The following is a 20768-nucleotide window of genomic DNA, read 5'->3' as shown; positions in this document are numbered from 1 at the left end:
AGAACACCCAGTGAGATTTCCAGAAGGTCAAATGTGTGAGTCTGCTGCAGTGGGATGAGATAAAGCTGCAAACGGTATTGGCCATAGTATAAAAATCATAATGGTGCTGATAATAATAGCCAGAGTAAAACCACGATGGCAACACAAAGATCAAGTTGAAATATGAGGCTATTAATGAATAAAATCTAATAGAGGGGACCTGTAAAAAGAACTGGATGATGTTGCATGAAATGATTGATAATAAATCTAAAGAGACAGAAAGCAACCTCTGAAACTAGATCGAATTTGGAGGCGGGAAAGCAGTTTATAATGGGATGACAGAAAGGGATGTTATATTAGTAATATAGATAAGGTTCATTTATTCAGCTGGTCTCCAGGAAAATAGGTTAAGTAACCATTTGAACAAGAAATGAATTTATGAGATGGTTTTAAGACATAAGGGATCCGGCAATTTTGAGACATTTGAAAATTCCAGGAATTGAGCGCCGGCCAACTGAATTATATTAAAAATGACAATCAAAACTATATAGAGGAAAAATAGGACATACTGGATTGCAGGTCAATTGTATTACCAAATCAAAGGTGAAATTATCCTCCCTAGTCATACTAAGAAGCGCCTTTTGTCCACACTATTACATACTCTTGTCTTTGTCTGAAAGCTTTGTTATGCGCTGGTGTAGCACACCATAGATCCCTTTTTGTTGATGAATCCAATGTTTGGGAAAAGTTCCAGACTGATGACTATGGGGGCAGAGGTCCCATGTTGAGCCACCCAACTGACCCAATGTGGGGTGGGCAGTGCATAGGTCATGTTTTCTAGACCTTTATCATTTTTGTTGGTCTTCTCTGGACTTTCTCCAATTTGTCTATATCTTTCCTCAAATGTGGTGCCCAGAACTGGACACAATACTCCAGTTGAGGCCTAATCAGCGTGGAGTAGAGCAGAAGAATTACTTCTCGTGTCTTGCTGACAACACTCCTGCTAATACATCCCAGAATGATGTTTCCTTTTTTTGCAACAGCGTCACACTGTTGACTCATATTTAGCTTGTGATCCACTATGACCCCCAGATCCCTTTCTGCAGTACTCCTTCCTAGGCAGTCATTTCCCATTTTGTATGTGTGCAACTGATTGTTCCTTCCTAAGTGGAGTACTTTGCATTTGTCCATATTGAATTTCATCCTATTTACTTCAGACCATTTCTCCAGTTTGTCCAGATCATTTTCAATTTTAATCCTACCCTCCAAAGCACTTGCAACCCCTCCCAGCTTGGTATCGTCCGCAAACTTTATAAGTGTACTCTCTATGCCATTATCTAAATCATTGATGAAGATATTGAACAGAACCAATCCCTGCGGGACCCCACTCCTTATGCCCTTCCAGCATGACTGTGAACCACTGATAACTACTCTCTGGGAACGATTTTCCAACCAGTTATGCACCCACCTTACAGTAGCTCCATCTAGGTTGCATTTCCCTCTTCGTCTAACTTCCAGGATTCCACTTCCGTAGGTACCTGTTCCACTGCTTAACCCCCTTTGTAGTCAGAAAGTTTTCCCTAATAAATAAACTAAATCTCCCTTGCTGCAGATTAAGCTAATTATTTCTTGTCCCACCTTCACTGGACATGGAGAACAATCAATCATCAACCTCTTTATAACAGCCCTGAACATATTAGAACCTGTTACCAGGTTCCCCCTCAGCATTCTGTTCTCTAGACTAAACATACCCTTTTCTTAAAAAAACCCCCACCTTTTATCATAAATCGCATTTTCTAAACCTTTTAGTATTTCTGCTGCTCGCCTCTGGACTCTCTCCAATTTGTCCACAACTTTATGTGGCACCCAAAACTGGACACAATACTCCAGCTGATGCCTCACCCGAGCCAAGCAGAGCAGATTGATGACCTCCCATGTCTTACGCACCACACTCCTGTTAATACACCCCCGCATGATATTTTGCCTTGTTCACAACACCATCATGTTGTTGACTCATATTCATTACATAATCCACTATAACCTCCAGATCCTCTTCTGCACGACCAGAGGCTCCCCTGCTCTTCCCCATTCTGTGTCCGCGCATTTGATTTTTCCTTGCGGGTTCCTAACTGAACTGTTTATAAACAGCTCTCTGTTCACTGTTTGCGGGTGTGATATGCGGACACACACACACACACAGCGGTCTTCTGCAGCGTTGAACCCAAACCTCTAACACACAAATCAGGGACTACATACTTGACCCAAAGGCTGATACTACCCCAGCCAGAGGGGCTGGTTAACGCTGTTGCCGAACTGGGCCCTTTAATTTTTACCCACAAAAATAGGGTCGCCAATGAGCGATCTTTAAAACTGATCCCTGGGAAGGGCAAAAAACCCTCCCTCAAGGGAAGGCCTTTGAAAACGACTTCAAATTAACCCAACATGAGTTAGAGGATGTCTGCCCACAGAGCCGGGGCTCTCAAACTGGGGGTCGCCAGGTTATTACATGCGGGATCCCGCGCTGTCAGCCTCCAGCCCCACTCCCCCTTTTGCTTCCAGCATTTATCATGGCGTTAAACTGAGCTGTAGCTCACGAAAGCTCATGCTCAAATAAATTGGTTAGTCTCTAAGGTGCCACAAATCCTCCTTTTCTTTTTGCGAATGCAGACTAACACGGCTGCTGCTCTGAAACATATTTTAAAGTGTTTGTAATTGATAAGGGGCCTCGCACTCGGAGGCTTGCTGTGTGAAAGGGGTCACCAGGCCAAACGTTTGAGAACCCCTGACCCAGGGAACTGCGCAGGGCTGTGGAACGCTCCATGGGAAGGGGGCCCCACGTTTCGGGCACTGGGCAGCGAGCTCCGCTAAGGGGCCGGGCAGGCGGCAGCTCCGTACCCCAGCCGCCCCCAACTCCCCGGGCCTCATGCCTGCATGCAGCGGGGCAAGACACCGCAACCGCGCTCCTGCACGCCCGGGCTGGAGCCGCCCGCTGCCCGGCTGGCGCGCAGCCCCCCGGGGCGGCAGGCTGCAGAGAGCCCCGGCGCGCCAGGCAGGCAGGCAGGCAGGGCGAGCCAGCCCTGTCCACACCCCCGGCGCAGCTGACGTGTTAGAGAGGAGCCGCGGCTGCAATCGGCCTATGTCTGGCTGCAAGGGGGCCGGGCCTGGGGGACGCGCATTAGCCGCGACGGGCTGCAGCCGGAGGGGAGCCCGGGGACCATGGCTACTGGCGGGGCCGGTGTGGGGGTGCGACCGGCGGAGGAGCAGCAGCCGCAGCCGCCGGCCCCGCTCCAAGCCCCGCAGCCCCCGGAGCAGCAGGGAGAGCAGAAGCCCCAGCTCCAGCCGCCGCCCCAGCCGCCGCCGCCCCAGCAGCAGGGCCAGGAGGATTTCTCCTTCCTGCCCCTGGTCCATGATATCATCAAATGGTAACGTGCCCGTGCTCCCCCCCCCGCCCCCCCCGGCGCCGCTGCCTTGGGGTCCCCCCCCCAGCGCCCAGCCTTGGGGTTTCCCCCCCAGCGCCCCACTCCGGGGAGAGATCCCGGGGGTCCCTCCAGCGCCCCGTTCTGCAAAGAGATCACTGGGGATATCCCATGGGACTGCTCCAGAGATCTCGCTGGGGTTCCCCTGTCCTTTAGAGATCTGGGGAATCTTTTCACCCCACAAGGAGCACAGAGAGATATCACTAGGGATTCCCCCCCTGCTGTCCCAGAGATCGTGGGGTATCTCTCCATATCCCCCCCTCTCACAAGTAGAGAACTAGTGGACGATCCACCTTGCTTTCCAGAGGGCCGAGATCACTAGGGTTCCAGGGATCCCCTCCATCCCAGGTCCCCTGCTTGCCCCAGGCCACCAGCTGCACTACAGAGGATGGCCAAGGCTCTGCTTGTGGAGCCATTCGGAGCGAAGGCGTGGGCTGCCCTTCTCTTCAGCAGGGAGGGGCATCCCTGGCAGAGAGGAGTGTTTCTAGCATGCAGCCTGCTATCTGGAGCCAAGCAGCATGGCATTCCGGGGCCACGCATCGGGTGGGAACCATAAGTCACTTGGATCCAGGAAGGTGATGGGAGTCCCCTGGCATGGGTGGTAAAACGTAAGGAACGGCCCTACATTGAGGGTGATGGAATTCCTTCTGCAGCGCCTTCAGTTCAACCTGCTTGACAAAGGCTTGACAAAGCCCTGGCTGGGATGATTTAACTGGGAACTGGTCCTGCTTTGAGCAGGGGGTTGGACTAGATGACCTTCTGGGGTCCCTTCCAACCCTGATATTCTATGATTCTATGATATTCTATGATTCTATGCTGCTTTGATTTCATGAGGCTGCTTAACTCCAGGCTTGATTAGTTTTAAGTTATTTTCATTTGATGCGTCTTGATCTAGTTGTACCTTTCTAGCATTGACCCTGTGGGCCGGAGCCTCCGCTGGAGTAAATCAGGGCAGGTGCCATGGAGTTTACACCTGCTGACAATCTGGCCCAGAGTTTCCGAGAAAGTTTGTCTCAAGTTGGCTGATGTCTGGCGTTCAAGAAATGCTTTTTTAAATCAGGCATTGTTTCCCTCGTGCGCATAGGTCAGTCGGATTCAGTAGCCGAACTGTGCCTGAAGTGTAAACCTAGTATCTAAAAATCATTGTCCATTTTTGGATTTCATAGAATCACAGAATATCAGGGTTGGCAGGGACCTCAGGAGGTCATCTAGTCCAACCCCCTGCTCAAAGCAGGACCGATCCCCAATTAAGTCATCCCAGCCAGGGCTTTGTCAAGCCTGACCTGAAAAACTTCTAAGGAAGGAGATTCCACCACCTCCCTAGGTAACGCATTCCAGTGTTTCACCACCCTCCTAGTGAAAAAGTTTTTCCTAATATCCAACCTAAATCTCCCCCACTGCAACTTGAGACCATTACTCCTTGTCCTGTCATCCGCTACCACTGAGAATAGTCTAGATCCATCCTCTTTGGAACCCCCTTTCAGGTAGCTGAAAGCAGCTATCAAATCCCCCCTCATTCTTCTCTTCCGCAGACTAAACAATCCCAGCTCCCTCAGCCTCTCCTCATAAGTCATGTGTTCCAGACCCCTAATCATTTTTGTTGCCCTCCGCTGGACTCTCTCCAATTTTTCCACATCCTTCTTGTAGTGTGGGGACCAAAACTGGACACAGTACTCCAGATGAGGCCTCACCAATGTCGAATAGAGGGGAACGATCACGTCCCTCGTTCTGCTGGCAATGCCCCTACTTATACATCCCAAAATGCCATTGGCCTTCTTGGCAACAAGGGCACACTGCTGACTCATATCGAGCTTCTCGTCCACTGTAATCCCTAGGTCCTTTTCTGCAGAACTGCTGCCTAGCCATTCGGTCCCTAGTCTGTAGCGGTGCATTGGATTCTTCCGTCCTAAGTGCAGGACTCTGCACTTGTCCTTGTTGAACCTCATCAGATTTCTTTTGGCCCAATCCTCCAATTTGTCTAGGTCCCTCTGTATCCTATCCTCCAGCATATCTACCACTCCTCCCAGTTTAGTGTTTAAGTTGCATCTAACTGTGCCAGACAAACACACAGTCCTACTGGCAAAGGGCCTGGTCAGCGCAGGCCAGTTCAGGAACGTTTTCCTGCTCTAGCCCCTTAAAAAGAGGGTGGTGGATCATCTCATGGTAGCGATTGGAATTTTGTCTTTCTGATTCAGGATCAGTGTCTGGACAAGTATATTGGTCCGGAGTAGATCTGAGGCCACCTGAGGAGTTCTAGCCCTGACATTCTGATAACCCCCCTTTCACATGTTTTGTTTGTGTGAAGTCAGGGCTGGCTTAACAGCCCTGGGCATTGAAGACTGCCATGTACGCACAAAACAGGGTCAGCACAGAGGGTGCTGATGCCAGCTCCCGCCACGCTGCTCCACCCTTGTGCCTTAACCCTGTTTGGCAGGGAGCACTTGGAGGGGCTAGTAAAGAGGGGAAGGTCCCAGAGTGCAGGCCCCAGCATGAACGTCTACACTGCAATTAAACAGCCCCTTAGCCCGAATCAGCCAGCACGGGCCAGCCGCAGGTATCTAATTGCAGTGTAGACATGTCCAGAGCCTTTGCAGCCTGACAGGCAGGCCCAGGGAAAGCAGGACACACGGGGGAACACAGGAGGGGGAATAACGGAAGTGATCATTTTGAACTCACAGGCTGGTGGGTGTCATGGGAGAGAGGAGTTTCAGGAAGGATCTCGCTGGTGGCTGTGGAAGGCGAGTGCATGTTTCTATGCGTGGGGCATCATGGCACAGAGAAGGCGGTGGGAAAAGGAAACAAGGTGTCACCTTTGCCCCCACCCCTGGAGACTACCGGCATTGGAAGTACTTAGTGCCAGGTGTGGTGGTGGGTTTTTTTTTCAATTAGAAGGTTTGTCTGCTGGAAACTGGGCTGAGACTCGCCCAACTCATTTCACAGAGGTCACCAAATAGCCATCAGCCAATGACCTTGCGAGCAAGAGATGAAAGGCCCCAGGTGTCCCATTGCCCAGCCTCTCTCTAACTGCTAGCATTAGAGAGTGATGCTTCATCCAGCTGACAGCTGGGGAGCCGAGCTTTCCTGTGCTAGGGTGTATTCGTTCATAACCCTGGCAGGTTGCAAATGAATCTTCCTTTCAAATGATCGCTTATCACAAAGTCAGGACTTGAACATAAGATAGTGTGCCTCTCATCTGCAGTGTCACTGGGGATGTGTGTTGTAAACTAACAGACATTCAAGGGCACACACCCTTGCCTATTGTTTCAGTCCCTGGAATTTCTGCCAACTCTTTGCCCTCGGTCTAAAAAGCTCCACCACTCCTGGGGCTTGATCCAAATGTCATTGAGTTAGTGGAACTCTTTCCACTAGTGGAGCAGGCCCTCGCAGAAGTGTAGGGCCTTATTTCTAAGCTCTCGTAGTGGTGTAAATCAGGAGTGATCCCACTGAAGTTAGAGTTACACCAGCGTGAGCGCGAGGAAGCCAGTCAATGATCAGATGAACTTGATTCTCTCCGAAGGGCCCTACCCACAGTCACTCAATTCTACTTGGGTGTTCATGATTGATTGTGATTTAGATGCTTGCTCACTGACAGCCCATTCCAGCATTCAGCTGCAGTTTTACGTAGGAAGGGAGTGATGAATATTTTGGCGGTAAAATGTCCTACCTGAGTAAGCTTGGAAAGAATGAATATTCAAACCAATGGGCGCCATCTGCTTAAACATTTCCCTTTGGGCTGTGTCATTATTCCCCAAAGTTATAACTGAATCCCTCTCTGCCCCTGCAATGCCAAGCCCGTCTTGTTTTTAGAGCTGGCTATTGAGCAGGCTTGTGGTTTTCAAAGGCCTTTACAATCCCACTCTACCCATTAGCAATGGGTTTCCAAAGCCGGGAAGCAAATCCTCTGAGCCAGGTGAGACTTTTCTAAGTGTTAGCAATGGCATCGCAGATGCTAAGCTATTTTTAAAAATGGAGCATGCTGAGAAAGCAGCTGGTTTTAAAACAGGGCACCCTCTCTCCTTTCTGGGGGTGTTAATGTCCCCTCAGAGAGAGAGTGAGTCTTTCTGAGTGTGTGGAGCGTTATTTTCTCTGGCGTTCCTTATGGTTTAGTTCAAGGAACCTGTTTGTAGCTTGAATGGCAGAATGCATCTGATTCCTGTCAGCTACCAGTGATGTTGCTGTTTATTAATTATTTGTATTACAGGCCCCAAACCAAAATCGGATCCCCATCGTGCTAGGCACTGTATGTACATGTAGTAAGAGCCAGTCCCTGCTCTGAACAGGGCACAGTCTAAGTAGAGGAGACGGGCAAAACGTGGGAGGGGAAACTGAGGCATAGAAGGGGGTGACTCGCCCAAGGTCCCCTAGCAAATTATAGACTAGAGCCCAAGTCTCCTGAGTCCTTATCCGCTGGACAGTGCTGCCTCAAACCAGATTTGATTCTGTGCTACGCAGGGCTGGACTAACAGGATGCTGCAGGCAAAGTTGGACATAGGGAGCCGTGGACTGGAATAGCAGGAGCGGGTGCAGAGGAGCATTGGCAGGGCTGTGGAGTGGGTGGGGAGGGCAGGCTGAAGGCAGCAAGGTGTGTTGCAGGTCGAGGCGGAGGCATGTTGGGGCTGCGGGTCTGGAGTGAGGGGCATTAGCAGAGCTGCGTTTGGGGACGTGCTCCCGCAGCTTCCCTGCCCCGAGTCCGGCTCCCGTCAGCTCTCTCGGTCCCTCCTCCTCTCCCCAGCCCCTCTCCTGCTCATTACAGTTGAAACCATTTTATCACATCTGGAAAGTGCAACAGGAGGCAGGCTCTGTGAGCATGAGTCACAGAAGCTGGAGGAGACCATCTAGGCCAGTGGCCCTTCAGCATTGCTGCTCGGCTGCCAGGACAGCTGGGGGCACTGGTTCTGTCTCACCCTCCGGGCTAAGAAGAGAGAAGAGCCCCGGGGGTGAGGGTGGGTATGGCCAGCTCTGCTGGAAGAGGACAGTGTGCATCATATTATGGTGACACACCCTGGCTGGTCAACGAATGCCATTGAGAGGTTCCAGAAGGGATCCCATGCAGCCTTTCTAGCCAGAGGAACGTGGTGGTGACATGGGACTTCTTTATAGGGAGGGGGATGGGCGCTTAACAGGGGGGGAAAGTGGGCCTGATTCATGGTCAACGTTAGAGCCTCAAGCCGTCTCCTGACCCGTGTGACTATTCTGTGGGTGCATGCGTTCAACAAGACACAGTGATCCAGAGCCGCCATGTGGCTTTAGGGCTAATGTCACTTGACTGGGGCTGCCCAGAATATCAGCAGTCACGTCAGAGTTGGGCATATGTAGTTAACCGCCCGTGGCCACGCCCCTCTTCTCATCCCTGCTGGCTTCTGGTGGGTGGCTGCGGAGGAGTCTGTGTCGGGAGGGACGTAGCCCCCTGAGTCCGTCTGATGCAAGGTGTGAGCTGTCGTATCTGCTCTCTGCCTCCCTGCAGCATGGACAAGGACAGCCAGGATGTCCACCAGGTGCTGAACGAACTCAAGACCAAATTCCAGGAGATGAGAAAGATGATCAGCGCCATGCCTGGCATCGGTGTGAGCCCCGAGCAGCAGCAAGAGCAGCTGCGCAGCCTGAGGGAGCAAGTCAGGACCAAGAACGAACTGCTGCAGAAATACAAGAGCCTTTGCATGTTTGAAATCCCCAAGGAGTAGGAGGGAAGGGACAGGACAAGCCGGGCCCCAGGGGAAAGCAAGACATCCCCTCCCCTTCTTTTCTGTCTTCTTCCTACAAGGTTGCTGCTGTGTGGATCGCAGCCATGTGACATTAACCCGGGAGAACATTGTGTACCTGACGTATGATGATTGCAGCGGTTCGTTTGCTTTGATCTGCTGTGGGACTGCGTGTATTTATATATCTCTCTGTTCTGGAGTGCGTCTCTTTTTTTTTTTTAATGCAAGCACGCAGGAGGGATTACGCTCCCCACCTTGCTATGAGGAGTAAATGATCTGGTGGCAACATTACTGCCTGCAACCAGAAAGAGGGGGCATTTTCTTCCCTTTTGTGGAAATCGGCAGAATGGAGCTTCCTGCCCTGCCCCCCGGAGGCAGCGGACACGGTCCCCCATGCGCTGGTTGCAGAGTGTGTGTCTGGAGAGAAAGGATTGATTACAACTGCTTTTGTATTTATCACCTTGATTTTTTTTTTTTTCTTCCATAAGTGATGCTTGTATCTGAGATGATCCAAGTAAAGATTTGAAAACCCTGAGTGGCACTTCTTGCATCTGTACCGAGCATGCGCGGACGGCACAGGGCTATCGTTCTGAAAGCACAGGAGACCACAGAGCTGCTCTGGGTGCTTTCTCCTTCCATTGCTTTTCTAAAAGCAGGGCTGGGGCCAAATAGCCTGGTAGATGTAGGCTGGGAATTTTTAAAGGAGTAGTCAGTGCTCAGCTCTGAGTGAATGTCACAGGGATTTAGGTACCTCGATTCCCAACTCACAGAAGCAGTGTCACTCCCGGTTGCCCTGGAGTCAGTCTGAGTAACCCTGTTGACTGTAGTGGTTATTACACTTTCCACCAGCGGGGCTGACCGCAGAATCTCTCAGAGGCCAGCTGCGTGCCCCAGAGTACTTTAATCAAGGGGAGGATCCACTGCCTGCCTACATCGGCCTCAAGCATTTAGGACACTTGTCCTGTGCTGTGTTAACCCCTGCCCCCGCGCTGCGGAGGGAGATGAAGTGCTTTGTGCAGCTCCAGTGCAGGACACAGGGGCCCAGGCAAGTATCTAGTAAACAGCCCCATGGAGATGGGAAGGGAGATTGGCCTATAGCCAGCTAGCAGCAACTGGGCCATTCAAGTCAGTGGAGTTGCACCAGGGAAGAATTTGGCCCATAGATAGGCTGGTGACTCTGGATTAAGGCCTCTAGCCTTTCATTTCTTGAGACCTGGGTGCAACTCCTGTTTAAGAGCACCGCCCTGCCACGGGAGTGAGGTTTGCAGGATCTGGGCCTTGGTCACCAGTGTAAAAACAGTGGTGGGTTCATTTCCCTCGCCCCACGGACACTGCGGCCACCACACACTACAGCACACCACCTGGTCTCTGCTCAAGGGGAGCCTGGGACTTGACCAGGACTGGGATGTATTGGCTGGGCAGGGGGAAGTTTGTGCAGTGCCTGCCGGTATTAGCAGTAATGCTAGCCAGGCCTTTGTTGCCTTCGCTTTCACAAGAAGCAAATTCACCCCCCAATATTTCAACTGTATAAACTAGAGGCAGGAGGAGAAGACAACTTGACGGGGAAGAGTCCAGCAAGTGCTCAGATTGAGGAGATGGGCGGTGGTGGGTTGGGCCATCGGCTAGTCCATCAATGCAGCGAGGTGGTGTGAGCCAATTCTGCACCTTATTTGTACCCACGTAAAATAGCAGAGTTGGATGGGTCTGATTCACCCCTGACGTAAACACCCTGGCTTCAGTGCAGGGGCGCGCAGAGATGAGAAAGTGGGTTTCCAGGGCAGTAACTGAGGGCACCTCCGGTTACAACCAATGAAAATTGCTGAACGTTGGATCATGTTCAAATAGAGCAAGGGACAGCTTGCTGAGTCCTACCTCGGAATTTCCTGCTGCCTGCCTGCCCCTTCCATGGGAAATGGAGGTAAACACGGTTATCATAGGAGATCTCACTGTACCTCACTGGCTAATAAAAGTATTATGTGTACAGTTTCAAGCATGTGTGCCCAGGGTTGGCTGGGTCCCAGCCTTTCTTGTGAAGTGCTCTTATAAATTATGATGAAATACTGTGCCAGTCACTAGAATGCAGGTTATTTGCATATAACACAAGGACACAGAGAAACCGGTAGAGTCCCTGGAAGAGAGAGAAAGCTCATTCCTGTCAAGAGCAGCAACAAATTCTGTTTTGAAATTGCTTTCCCTTTGCCAGCCAGAAGGAAAGTGTTTCTGCTAAGGGCAGGGACCCCCTGCTGGGACAGTCCAAATTACCAGCAGCTTGCTTATTATATGCCACTCTGCACCCCATTTAAAATAGCGCTACGCTCTTGTTTCTTTGGGAAGACGCAAAGGTGGCCTGGGATAAACCTTTCTTGTTTCAGTGAAACCGAACCCTAAAATATGCAATAGAAAATGAACGTGGGCAGTGCATTTCTGCCAGCCATTGTCTAAGATCAGTAAATTTGGCATCTATTTCACATGGAGAAATAATCCATCTAGTTTTCAATATACATTCCATGAACTGTGCATGTACTAGAGATGGAAGAATCAAGTGTAAGCTCAGAGAAATGTGCAATTGCAGGTGAAAGTCACCCCTTCAACTTAAAATCCAGTCAGGTTGGTTTGGGTTTTTTTAAGTGTACTAAAAGCTGTTTCAGAAGTACATTTTCCTTATCTTTAAATTAACGATATATTTCTGGCCTCGATTGCTGGGGTAGGGGGCAAGGGAAATAACAGGGGGAACTGACTAGTGAAACAAGGAGACTGGCTAAACACAAAAGGCCTAATTTTTCCAGAGGATCTGAGCAATTGAGATCAGTGGGAGTTGGTGGTATCCAGCAGCCCTGAGAAACCAGTCCTAACGTGTTTTCAAAATCACCAAGTAAGCAAACTAGAAAAAAAATGAGAATGTATTCCTTCCCCGTTTTCTTTCAGTTCTGGCAGTCTTGGCTATTTGGAACAGTAGTTCTTTCAAATGCAAGTATGGGGCCTTTTTAAGTGGAATGTTTCCTTTAGGTGTGTTGCAAAGGGAAAAAGGTCTCTCTGATTTGAGTGCAAGTTACTATTGGTAAAAAGCCTTTTATGATAGAATTGCATGTGTGTTTCAAGTGCGAAAAAACAGGGCAGGAGATTGTTACTTCTATTACTGTAGTGCCTGGTCCTAGGAGCGATTTTAATTGATTATGAAGTTGTGTCACATCTCATTTTACCCACATTTCCTATGACAGATGTCCTACTAGTATTTATGATCACATGCACTTATAGGCTAGGAGCGAAAATATTTCACTTTTCCATCTGCCCTCTAGATGTCACCCTATGGTTCAATGCAAGGTACCGTAATTAGAAAAATGACAGGTTTCAGAGTAACAGCCGTGTTAGTCTGTATTCGCAAAAAGAAAAGGAGGACGTGTGGCACCTTAGAGACTAACCAATTTATGCTTTTATTTATTTATTTATTTATTTGAGCAATTTATGCTCAAATAAATTGGTTAGTCTGTAAGGTGCCACAAGTCCTCCTTTTCTTTTTGTAATCAGAAAAAGTTTTAGCCCAATCAGTGCTCTGTTTTGGCAGCACAGTTCATGTGACCTCTCCTCCGAATTACTTTGTTGTGTTGAAATAAATCTTGTCATGCACTTCCAGTAATGGGAACCTTTGCACTGGGGATGAAGGGAAGTAAGTAGAGGGAAGGTTTTGATTGGAGGGGGCTATCATAAGTAAACACAGTTGCTCAGCTTCAATATAGATGTTCCATACCTCATAGGGGGAGGCTTTGCAAATGCTGAGAAACACCATGAGGAATCAAAGACAAACCTGGAACAGATTAATTTAAAAAAGGGTTTTATTTTTGTAGAAAAAAATAGTAAACTTAAAACATGGAGCGTAGAAAACACTTGCATACGATTTTGTTCATGTCCAGGACGCACACTACCCTACATAAAGTGCCTATTTAAAAAAAAACAAAAACAAAAAAAAAGCTTTTTTTTCCCTCCAAATCAGGCAAGACAAATGTAAACAAAAGTCAGGTTTTCACACACACCCATCTCTGCTTCTGTAAGAGAGGCCAGTGGAGGGGCCTGCCAGATGATTGCGACAGCGGGAAGTGTCCTCCTGCAGCTCTCCTGGCTCAGAGAAATGTACACACACAAAGCCCCTTTCCAGAGCTCAGTGTTGGCTGGTTTCTCAAGTCCAAACCATATCTTCCCACCCCAAGTCTCTTCTGTAAGGCAGTGCACTGGCCTATGCTGGCGAAGGTGGGGAGGTGCCTTAGAGTCAATGTCTTTCCACTACCAGGCTCCTCATCTGTGCTCACAAAGTCCTCAGTCTCTCATCATTGGGGGGGGAGGGTGTCCCCAGCATCATCATCAGCCCCCCATTGCACCCCAGAAGTGGGTGCAGAGGACAGCAGATGCAAATCATCCCCTTGGGCTGGGGGTGGGAGGTAACCTGCCCCCTGGGCAGATGCCACCCTGGCCAGGGCACATACCACCCCTGGGCGGCCAGAGTTTATTATGAAACAAGCTTCCCCCCCATGTATCTCCCTCCCTTTTTGGGGAGGGGAGGAGTGGGGCGGCAGGATGCTCCTAGCTGATCACACAGCGCTCCTTGTCCTTGGCTTGCCCACCGCCGATGGCCTTCTCCCGGATGTACATGAGGTCACTGTGCACGCTGGGCCGGCGGGCAAAGGGGGCCACAATGCCATAGGCTTCCCTGCTGCTGCTGCCCTCGGCCCCTTCCTTCAGCAGCTTCTTGCCCTTGAGCGCCTTCTTGTGCAGCATGTCACAGTACTGCACCGAGATCTTGCGGTGCAGGTCCGGGCTCATCTCGCTGGGCAGCTTGGCCATGGCAAAGAGTGCTTGGAACATCTGGTCCAGGCTGCTGTTCTTCTTGGCGGAGATCTCGAAATAGGCACATTTCTGAGGGTCTGCCCCGACCAGCTGCTCGATCTCCCGGGGCGCTACCTCCCGGTAGAAGTCTCGATCCCCCTTGTTGCCACAGATGACCAGGGGCACCTCCATGTTCTCCTTGGTCTTGTTCTTCAGGCAAGACTTGGTCTCCAGGATCTGCTGCTTCAGCCGCTGCACCTCCTCAAAGGAGTCCCGGTTGTCCAAGCTGAACACCAAGATGAAGACATCTCCTGCAGGAGAGAGGGGGCAAAGAGAGGGGGCACGTTAGGACCTGGTCCTGGATGGAGATAGCGCCCTGTCCCCAATCAGCTCACCCAACCTCAGCACTGCCCTAAGGGCTGACCATAAACTACCGCACCGCAGGATGGAATTGTGTGTTTGTTTCAGGGTTACGAGTTGCGGGGGGGTCTTCTTGAAAAACAAGACCACCAAAATATGCCTTCGGTAATTTATGGACAGCCCCTAATTAGCCCTGGCACGAACCAGAAGCAGTGCTCTGCATTTCCCTATTTGCTCCCACCTTCGCCTGGTGTAGGGAGTTAGCAAACTTTATTTCCCTAGGCAGTTTGCTGAGCTTGCATGCAAATGCCAGCCTCTGTGGAGGGGCTTAGCTCGCTTGTGAGGGTGCAGCTGCGGAGAGAAGCAGCCAGCGAGCTCCAGGCTTTGCTGCGCTTTCAGATTTACATTGCAAGGTGTGCTGTGTGTGAGCGGCTCACACACCCCATCCAAGCCACCCCGGACAGTTGGGGGCATAGGTACTGGAAGTAGGGGGGCTGCCGCACTTCCTGGCTTGAAGTGGTTTCCATCCTGGACAGGGTTTACAGTTTGGTTCAATGGCTTTCAGCACCCCCACTAGACAAATTGTTCCAGCCCCCCTGCATGGGTGTTGGGTAAACACACCCGCCCGGCCCTTGCTTGGTTCACTTTCCTAGTGTAACCCACACACCTTCCAGGCGTGGTGTTGTGTCCCAACTAGTGACACCAAGACCACTTTGAGAGCCAGAGATTAACGCGTCTGCTCTACAGCCTTAGCTAACGGGCCGCTGGCTTTTGGCTCATGGGGTAGAGGCTCTTGCACTAAGCTCCAGCGGTGCCAGGTTCGATCCCGCCCGGCACCACGAGCGCCTTGGCACTCACAAAATCTTCCCCGAGGGAGCCGGAGACGTTGCAGGCAGAGAGCGGAGTGTCCCCTGGCACAAGGAGCATTCCCAGCTGGGACCCCCCCCCCAGCAGCTCCCTTCCCTACCCAGAGGGACGCTGCAGCCTCCCCCCGGCTCCAGCCCTGGGAGGTGGGACCCGGCCCCCCGTACCTGTCAGGATGGAGAGGCGCCGCATGGCGGGGAAGGGGTGGTTGCCCGACGTGTCCAGGATGTCCAGCTGATAGACCTCGCCGCGGATGCTGTAGAACTTGCGGTGGAAGTCCTCGATGGTGGGCGTGTACTGCTCCTCGAAGCGGCCCGTCAGGAAGCGGGAGACGATGGCCGTCTTGCCCACCTTGGAGGAGCCCAGCACCACCATGCGGTAGCAGTTCTTGGCCGGGATGCTCAGCTCGGACTCGCTCTGGCACAGCTTCTTGATCATGGCGGCGGGTCTCATGGGAGCGGGCGGCGGGGATCTGGGGAACGGCTGGCCGCGGGACGCCCGCCTCCTCGAGCAGCCCGCGAGTCCGCTGTGAGCGGCCCCCGGGCGCCGCTGGCTTTATACAGCGCCGGGCGCGCCCGCCCCTCGGCGGCGTCACAGACCGGGGAGGCGGCTTGCAGCTGGCTGGCCGGGGGCGCGGCTTGGCGCACGGCCGCCTGTCTCTGCCTGCGCTGGGGACCCGGGGGGACCACCATCCTGCCGCATTGCTGGAGCCCGGTCCCCGGGGCTGCAGAGCCCCCTCCCCCCCGGAGGAGACGGGGCGTCGTGCAATGGTCCTGGGCACTTTGCAATTAGCCCCCCCACCCCACCCCACCCCACCCCTCCCAGCTGGATTCGGTGCCACCCTCCTCTTGGCTACACGATCCCCGCCCCAGCTACGCCAGAAGCCATCCAGCTCCGGGCTGGTTTGTTTCAGCCCAGAGCGCTCCCGGGCAGGGAAGGGGGCTGCCTGCGGGAAGAAGGGGGGGGGGGGGGAGAAGCGGGAAGAATCGATGGATATTGTCGGTCAATTACATACAACGGTGCCTGGCCAGGCTTTGTGAGCACGGCAGCCCGGGGAACGGGGGGAAGATTTCCCGATCACAGTGGTTGAAAAGAGGCCGTCGATGGAGCGGGAGACGTTGACTTGTTGTTTACGCACACGCGGATCTAGGGTCTGATTCACCCCTTTGTCACTTACACTGAAGAGCGACTGATTTGGCCTCGTCTATTTCCCCCCACCCCTTTCTCTAGGTGCCAAAGTTAGCCTCCCACGCCCCACACACAGAGCCCGGCGGGCGCCCGGACGGGTCCTAGCTATTATGATGATTGCCATTTATTTCCCCCCCCCCACCGCGATTTCCCCGTTTTAGTGTAGCCCCAAGTTGCTATCCAGGCTGTGGGGGGATGGGGGCTCGAGTTCCTTTGGTTTCCCGCTGTGGTTTCAGTTTCTGTGTAACCCCCCCCCCGGGAATAAACAGTTTGCGGGTACCCCCCCCGGGAATAAACAGTTTGCGGGTAAGAGGGCTCACAGAACCGGCTTTGCGGGTGCGCGCCCAGGACGCTTTCCAATCCTCCTGGTGCTGGCTGGTGGAAGCTCTGGCGGTGCCCTGTTGGAGTCCGGCTCTTCTTGCCTGCTGCTTTTCGCAGCCCAAAAGCCCCCCCCCTTGTCTTCGACAAGCATCAACAAACGAGAAGGGGCCACTCCGCTGGCGCATTAGGCCTCGTGGGCTGGTATTTATGGCCTGCTGCCGCAGGGCTGTTATTCTGACCATTAAAAAAAAATTTAAAATATGCTAAGACAACAATGATGCCTCGAAAAACAAACCCCTAAAAGAAGAGATTCCGAGATCAGAATGTGGCCAAACTGAAGTGCCTTGTAATCCGGAGTGTCTCCGCTAGAGGACAGCAGAGGGTGCGGTTTGCTTGTCCCTTTTCCTGAGCGCTATGTTGGATTTTATTAAGGGTGCACAGGTCAAAAGGCACCTGAGAAAACAGCTGTGAGGTGAGCAGATGCATCCCCACAAACTCAGTCATCCACGCAGGTGACTGCAGACAATCCCTTGCATCAGTTGCCAAAAGACAGCGTTAGCAGGAAATGAAAAAGTGCTTGAAACAAAGTTTCCCTAGGCCAGGATGGAACCACAAGCCGCTCAAAAAGTGAGCCACATTCATTGCCAGGTGAGTTTATAATCTAAACAGACAAGACAGAGGAGAAAGAGATAGAACCTACTTGCTTGCTTAAGTACCCCATTGGTACCCCATGGGAATGTATGACCCTTGTTGAACTGGTGCCTTATGGGTGTTTTGCCGCTATGGTGCAGGCCAGGATCACCATAGCTGGGGCACGGAGATGAGCTGGCTTGGATTAAAATGCCATGTGGCTTTTATTGTAGAGCAGACCCTGTATTGGAAGGGTTTATTTTCAGATGTGGCTGGAGAGAAAACCTCCCCTCCCCCAAATATTTGGCCTTGTAAGATTTAAGATGATGGATGTTTCACAAGAACAGCTCATGAAAATCTGATGCCATTGAACCTAATCCACTTTGGCCGTAAATCTGGACTCTAGCCGAATCCTAATCCAGAAGCGAATGTAAACACTGGCCATCTCTACAGCTATAAAATGCAGCTGCCTCTGGGGTGGAATGCAGCAGCCATTTAAACAGCCCACAGAAACCCAGTTGTTGGGAAACATCATAGCCAGTTGAAGCTGCAAGGGGGATTTTAGGCAGAGCATATGATTCCCAAAATGGGAAGGTTATTGCTCTATAAATGAGAGTGCGAGGTCAGGAGGTTTATTAGCCAGTCCTAAAGCACAAGTTGATCAATCCCCAGAATAACAAAGATCACTTAATAGAAGTGGTTGACTGAAAACAGCAAGGGAGTTAGGAAGTGCCTGTTCCTCACGGATAGACAAATCGAACATCTCCATCAGAATTTATTGCTAACCACACACTTAATAATCATGTCCAGAGGGAGTAAAAATAGCTTGTTCAAAGCCTCCTCTCAAGTTGGCTCTTCTCAGTATGTGGAAAATCCATTTGCTCCCTTTGTGAGGCTCCTTGGTGATAGGAAAGGCAGCGTGTTCTTCATCCAGAGGCAGCTCCATGCCATCGACACATGCTGAACAGCAAAACCAGGTGCACGGAAATCTGGACAATTCCACCTAGGATCAGGAATGAGCTTGGGTTTTTCATTCGGATGCAAGCTGCAAGCAGGATGTGACCAAACTGGAGAGAGTCCAGAGGAGAGCAACAAAAACAATAAGAGGTTTAGACAACATGACCTACAAGGAAAGAATTGGGCGAGTTCAGTCTAGAGATGAGAAGGCTGATGATAACAGACTTCCAAGATGTAAAGGGTTTTTATAAAGAGGACGGTGATCAATTATTCTCTGTATTGGCTGAAGGTAGAGCAAGAAGTAATGGGCTTAATCTGCAGCAAGGGAGATTTAAGTGAGCTATTCGGAAAAACGTTCTAACGCTAAGGCTGGAACAGGTGACCCAGGGCGGTTGCGGAATCCACATCACTGGACGGTTTTAAGAACAGGTTAGACAAACACCTGTCAGGGATGGTCTCACTATATTTAAGCCATCTCAGTGCAGGGCGGGTGGACTAGATGACCTCTTGAGGCCCTCCATGAGTCTGCAGCTAGTTGAGATGCCCTGTCCTATGACTGAAATGACTGAGGACACCTAGGTAATGTCTGCTAACCATGCCCAGGTGGAACCATTCAGGGCCAGGGAGCTCTCAATGCAGGGCCATCTGACCCACTGGCCTTTCTGGTCAGACAAATCCCAACTGTGTTGTTTTTCAGGGTACAGTGCCAGGCTCAACTGTTTTCCGGCGACCCTGTTTTCCCATCCACGGTTGGCTGCACACACCCCAAGATGGTGGAGCAGCCATTCTCGCAGGACCCAAGGCAGCAGAAAGTGCAGGTGTAGAGATGATTTTGTGAGATTTCTACCCCGCGGAATCAAAAGTTGGTGGGAGTTCATGAAGCTTAAACAGTGTTCAAAGCAGAATTCGATCATGGGGGTTGGGGGTGGTAGCTGTGAGCTTGCTGAGTCCCTACAAACACACGTCAGATGAACATAGGGTGGTCAGACAGCAAGCATGTGACACAGCCATTGGGTTTAACAAGGTTCATGATTGTCTTTGGATCTAAGACACACAGCCCCTTGCTGGCAGACGGTAACACTGATCAGCATCTCATGGCTGTTATTACACCGCTATCCAGTTTGGCTCTGCTTGGGCTCATGCCGCACGGGGAGGATAGTATTGTGTCTTTTGCACATTTTACAGATGGGTGGATGGGGGAACAAATGGGCTTATGCAATTTGCCTAAGATCACACATGAGCATCAATGACAGGACACAGACAGAACCCAGGAGTCCTGACTCCCAGTCCCTCTTTGGTCTAACCACTAGATCAAACTCCCCTCGAGCTGGGAATGGAATCCTGGCTCCCAGTCTGCTTGCTCTGACCATACCAGTCCATGGAACGTCCTCCCAGAGCTGGGAGCAGAACCCCGGAGTCCGGATTTCCAGTCCCTTGCTGTAGCCTCTAGAGACAACCCCAAACGGGAGGGACTTCATTCCTGATGTCTCCCCACTGGGGCTGTGCTGCTGACTCACCACGACTCTCTAAAAGGCGCTGCTTTCATCAGAGCATACAGTTACCAGGAGTGCATTGATTCTATTATCCCTCTTCACTTAGCTTAATAAAGAGCCCCACGTGCATTGTGTCATAGGGTTTTTTTCATCTCTCTTGATTAAGGGCCCTCTGTTATGCTCCGTCCAAAGCGCTGTAACAACATCTCGCCCTGCTGGAACAGAGGGGGCTTGGAAAGCAATTGGTAAATATTACACTGGGCTTTTTCTCGCCAATCTTTTGACGTCAGCGTGGAGCCAGTGATGAGCTATGGCCCCACAGAGTCCTCTTAACGGGAGAGCTCTCTCTTTCTTCCTTCTGCTCTTCTCCGCAAGGCCGTTGCTGCTGTCACTTGCGTTCCGGAAACTTTCCCAACTTTCTGCCCGTCTGTCCTTTCTCTGGGCCGGGGACGACGACAGGGCTGTGCGTCTCCTTGGCGGGGAGCGGGTGAATTGCTCAGGGCAGGGGCTGTCTTTTGGGTCTGCATTTGTGGAGCACCTAGCACAATGGGGGTCCGTGATTGAGGCCCCGCCCGCTATTGCAATATGAATACTAAATAATAATCATTAAAAACACAGTGGTGTTTCCCAGGAGCAGTAACTGGTCATCAAAAGCCAGCAGCAATGCATGGGGGGGGGGGCACGGGGAGGGAGGGGAGCATGTGGGGAGCATGATTCGTTGCTTGGCTTGTACTGCACAGGCTAACACGGAGTGAGCATGCTCAGTGCAATCTGCTGAAGCTGCTGCCCTCACTCTGCACCCCGCCCTGCACTGGCGGGCGCTATGGGTCATCTCTGTCAAAAGCTGGACACTGGAAGGGCTCTATAAATCCATGGGAGGGGTTGCTGTATATTTCATTCCCCTGTCCCCACCCATGCGCCTCCTCTTTCCCACAGGAAAAGTGCCCAAGTGGCACCACAGATAAATCCATTGGGGGAAAGCATCT

The 20768-nt window shown here is 51.5% G+C and overlaps 2 protein-coding genes across 3 annotated transcripts; one reads left to right on the top strand and one right to left on the bottom strand.

Moving 5' to 3' along the window:
• The first annotated feature begins 3101 nt into the window (after positions 1-3101).
• MED9 (mediator complex subunit 9) lies at positions 3102-9689 on the top strand. Its single transcript, XM_084642252.1, has 2 exons — positions 3102-3401; positions 8920-9689. Exons 1-2 carry the CDS (start codon positions 3196-3198, stop codon positions 9134-9136), a joined length of 423 nt encoding a protein of 140 aa, XP_084498378.1. The 5' UTR covers positions 3102-3195; the 3' UTR covers positions 9137-9689.
• A 3277-nt stretch (positions 9690-12966) lies between these two features.
• RASD1 (ras related dexamethasone induced 1) lies at positions 12967-15742 on the bottom strand. Of its 2 annotated transcripts, none has more exons than XM_084641800.1 (2): positions 15361-15741; positions 12967-14280 (listed from the first exon to the last, which is right to left on the bottom strand). In XM_084641800.1, the coding sequence occupies exons 1-2, from the start codon at positions 15644-15646 to the stop codon at positions 13727-13729; spliced, it is 840 nt and encodes a 279-aa protein (XP_084497926.1). In that variant the 5' UTR covers positions 15647-15741; the 3' UTR covers positions 12967-13726. The 2 variants fall into 2 exon arrangements, with proteins under 2 accessions (XP_084497926.1, XP_084497927.1); XM_084641801.1 differs by having other exon boundaries at positions 13773-14206; positions 15361-15742.
• Positions 15743-20768: the final 5026 nt, after the last annotated feature.

The sequence above is a fragment of the Lepidochelys olivacea genome (genome assembly GCF_965140295.1).
Source record: "Lepidochelys olivacea isolate rLepOli2 genome assembly, chromosome: 10".
In the NCBI taxonomy this organism is placed as follows: Eukaryota; Metazoa; Chordata; order Testudines; family Cheloniidae; genus Lepidochelys; species Lepidochelys olivacea.
Note: the sequence above shows the minus strand (reverse complement) of the source record. Positions and strands in the feature narration are given on the sequence as shown.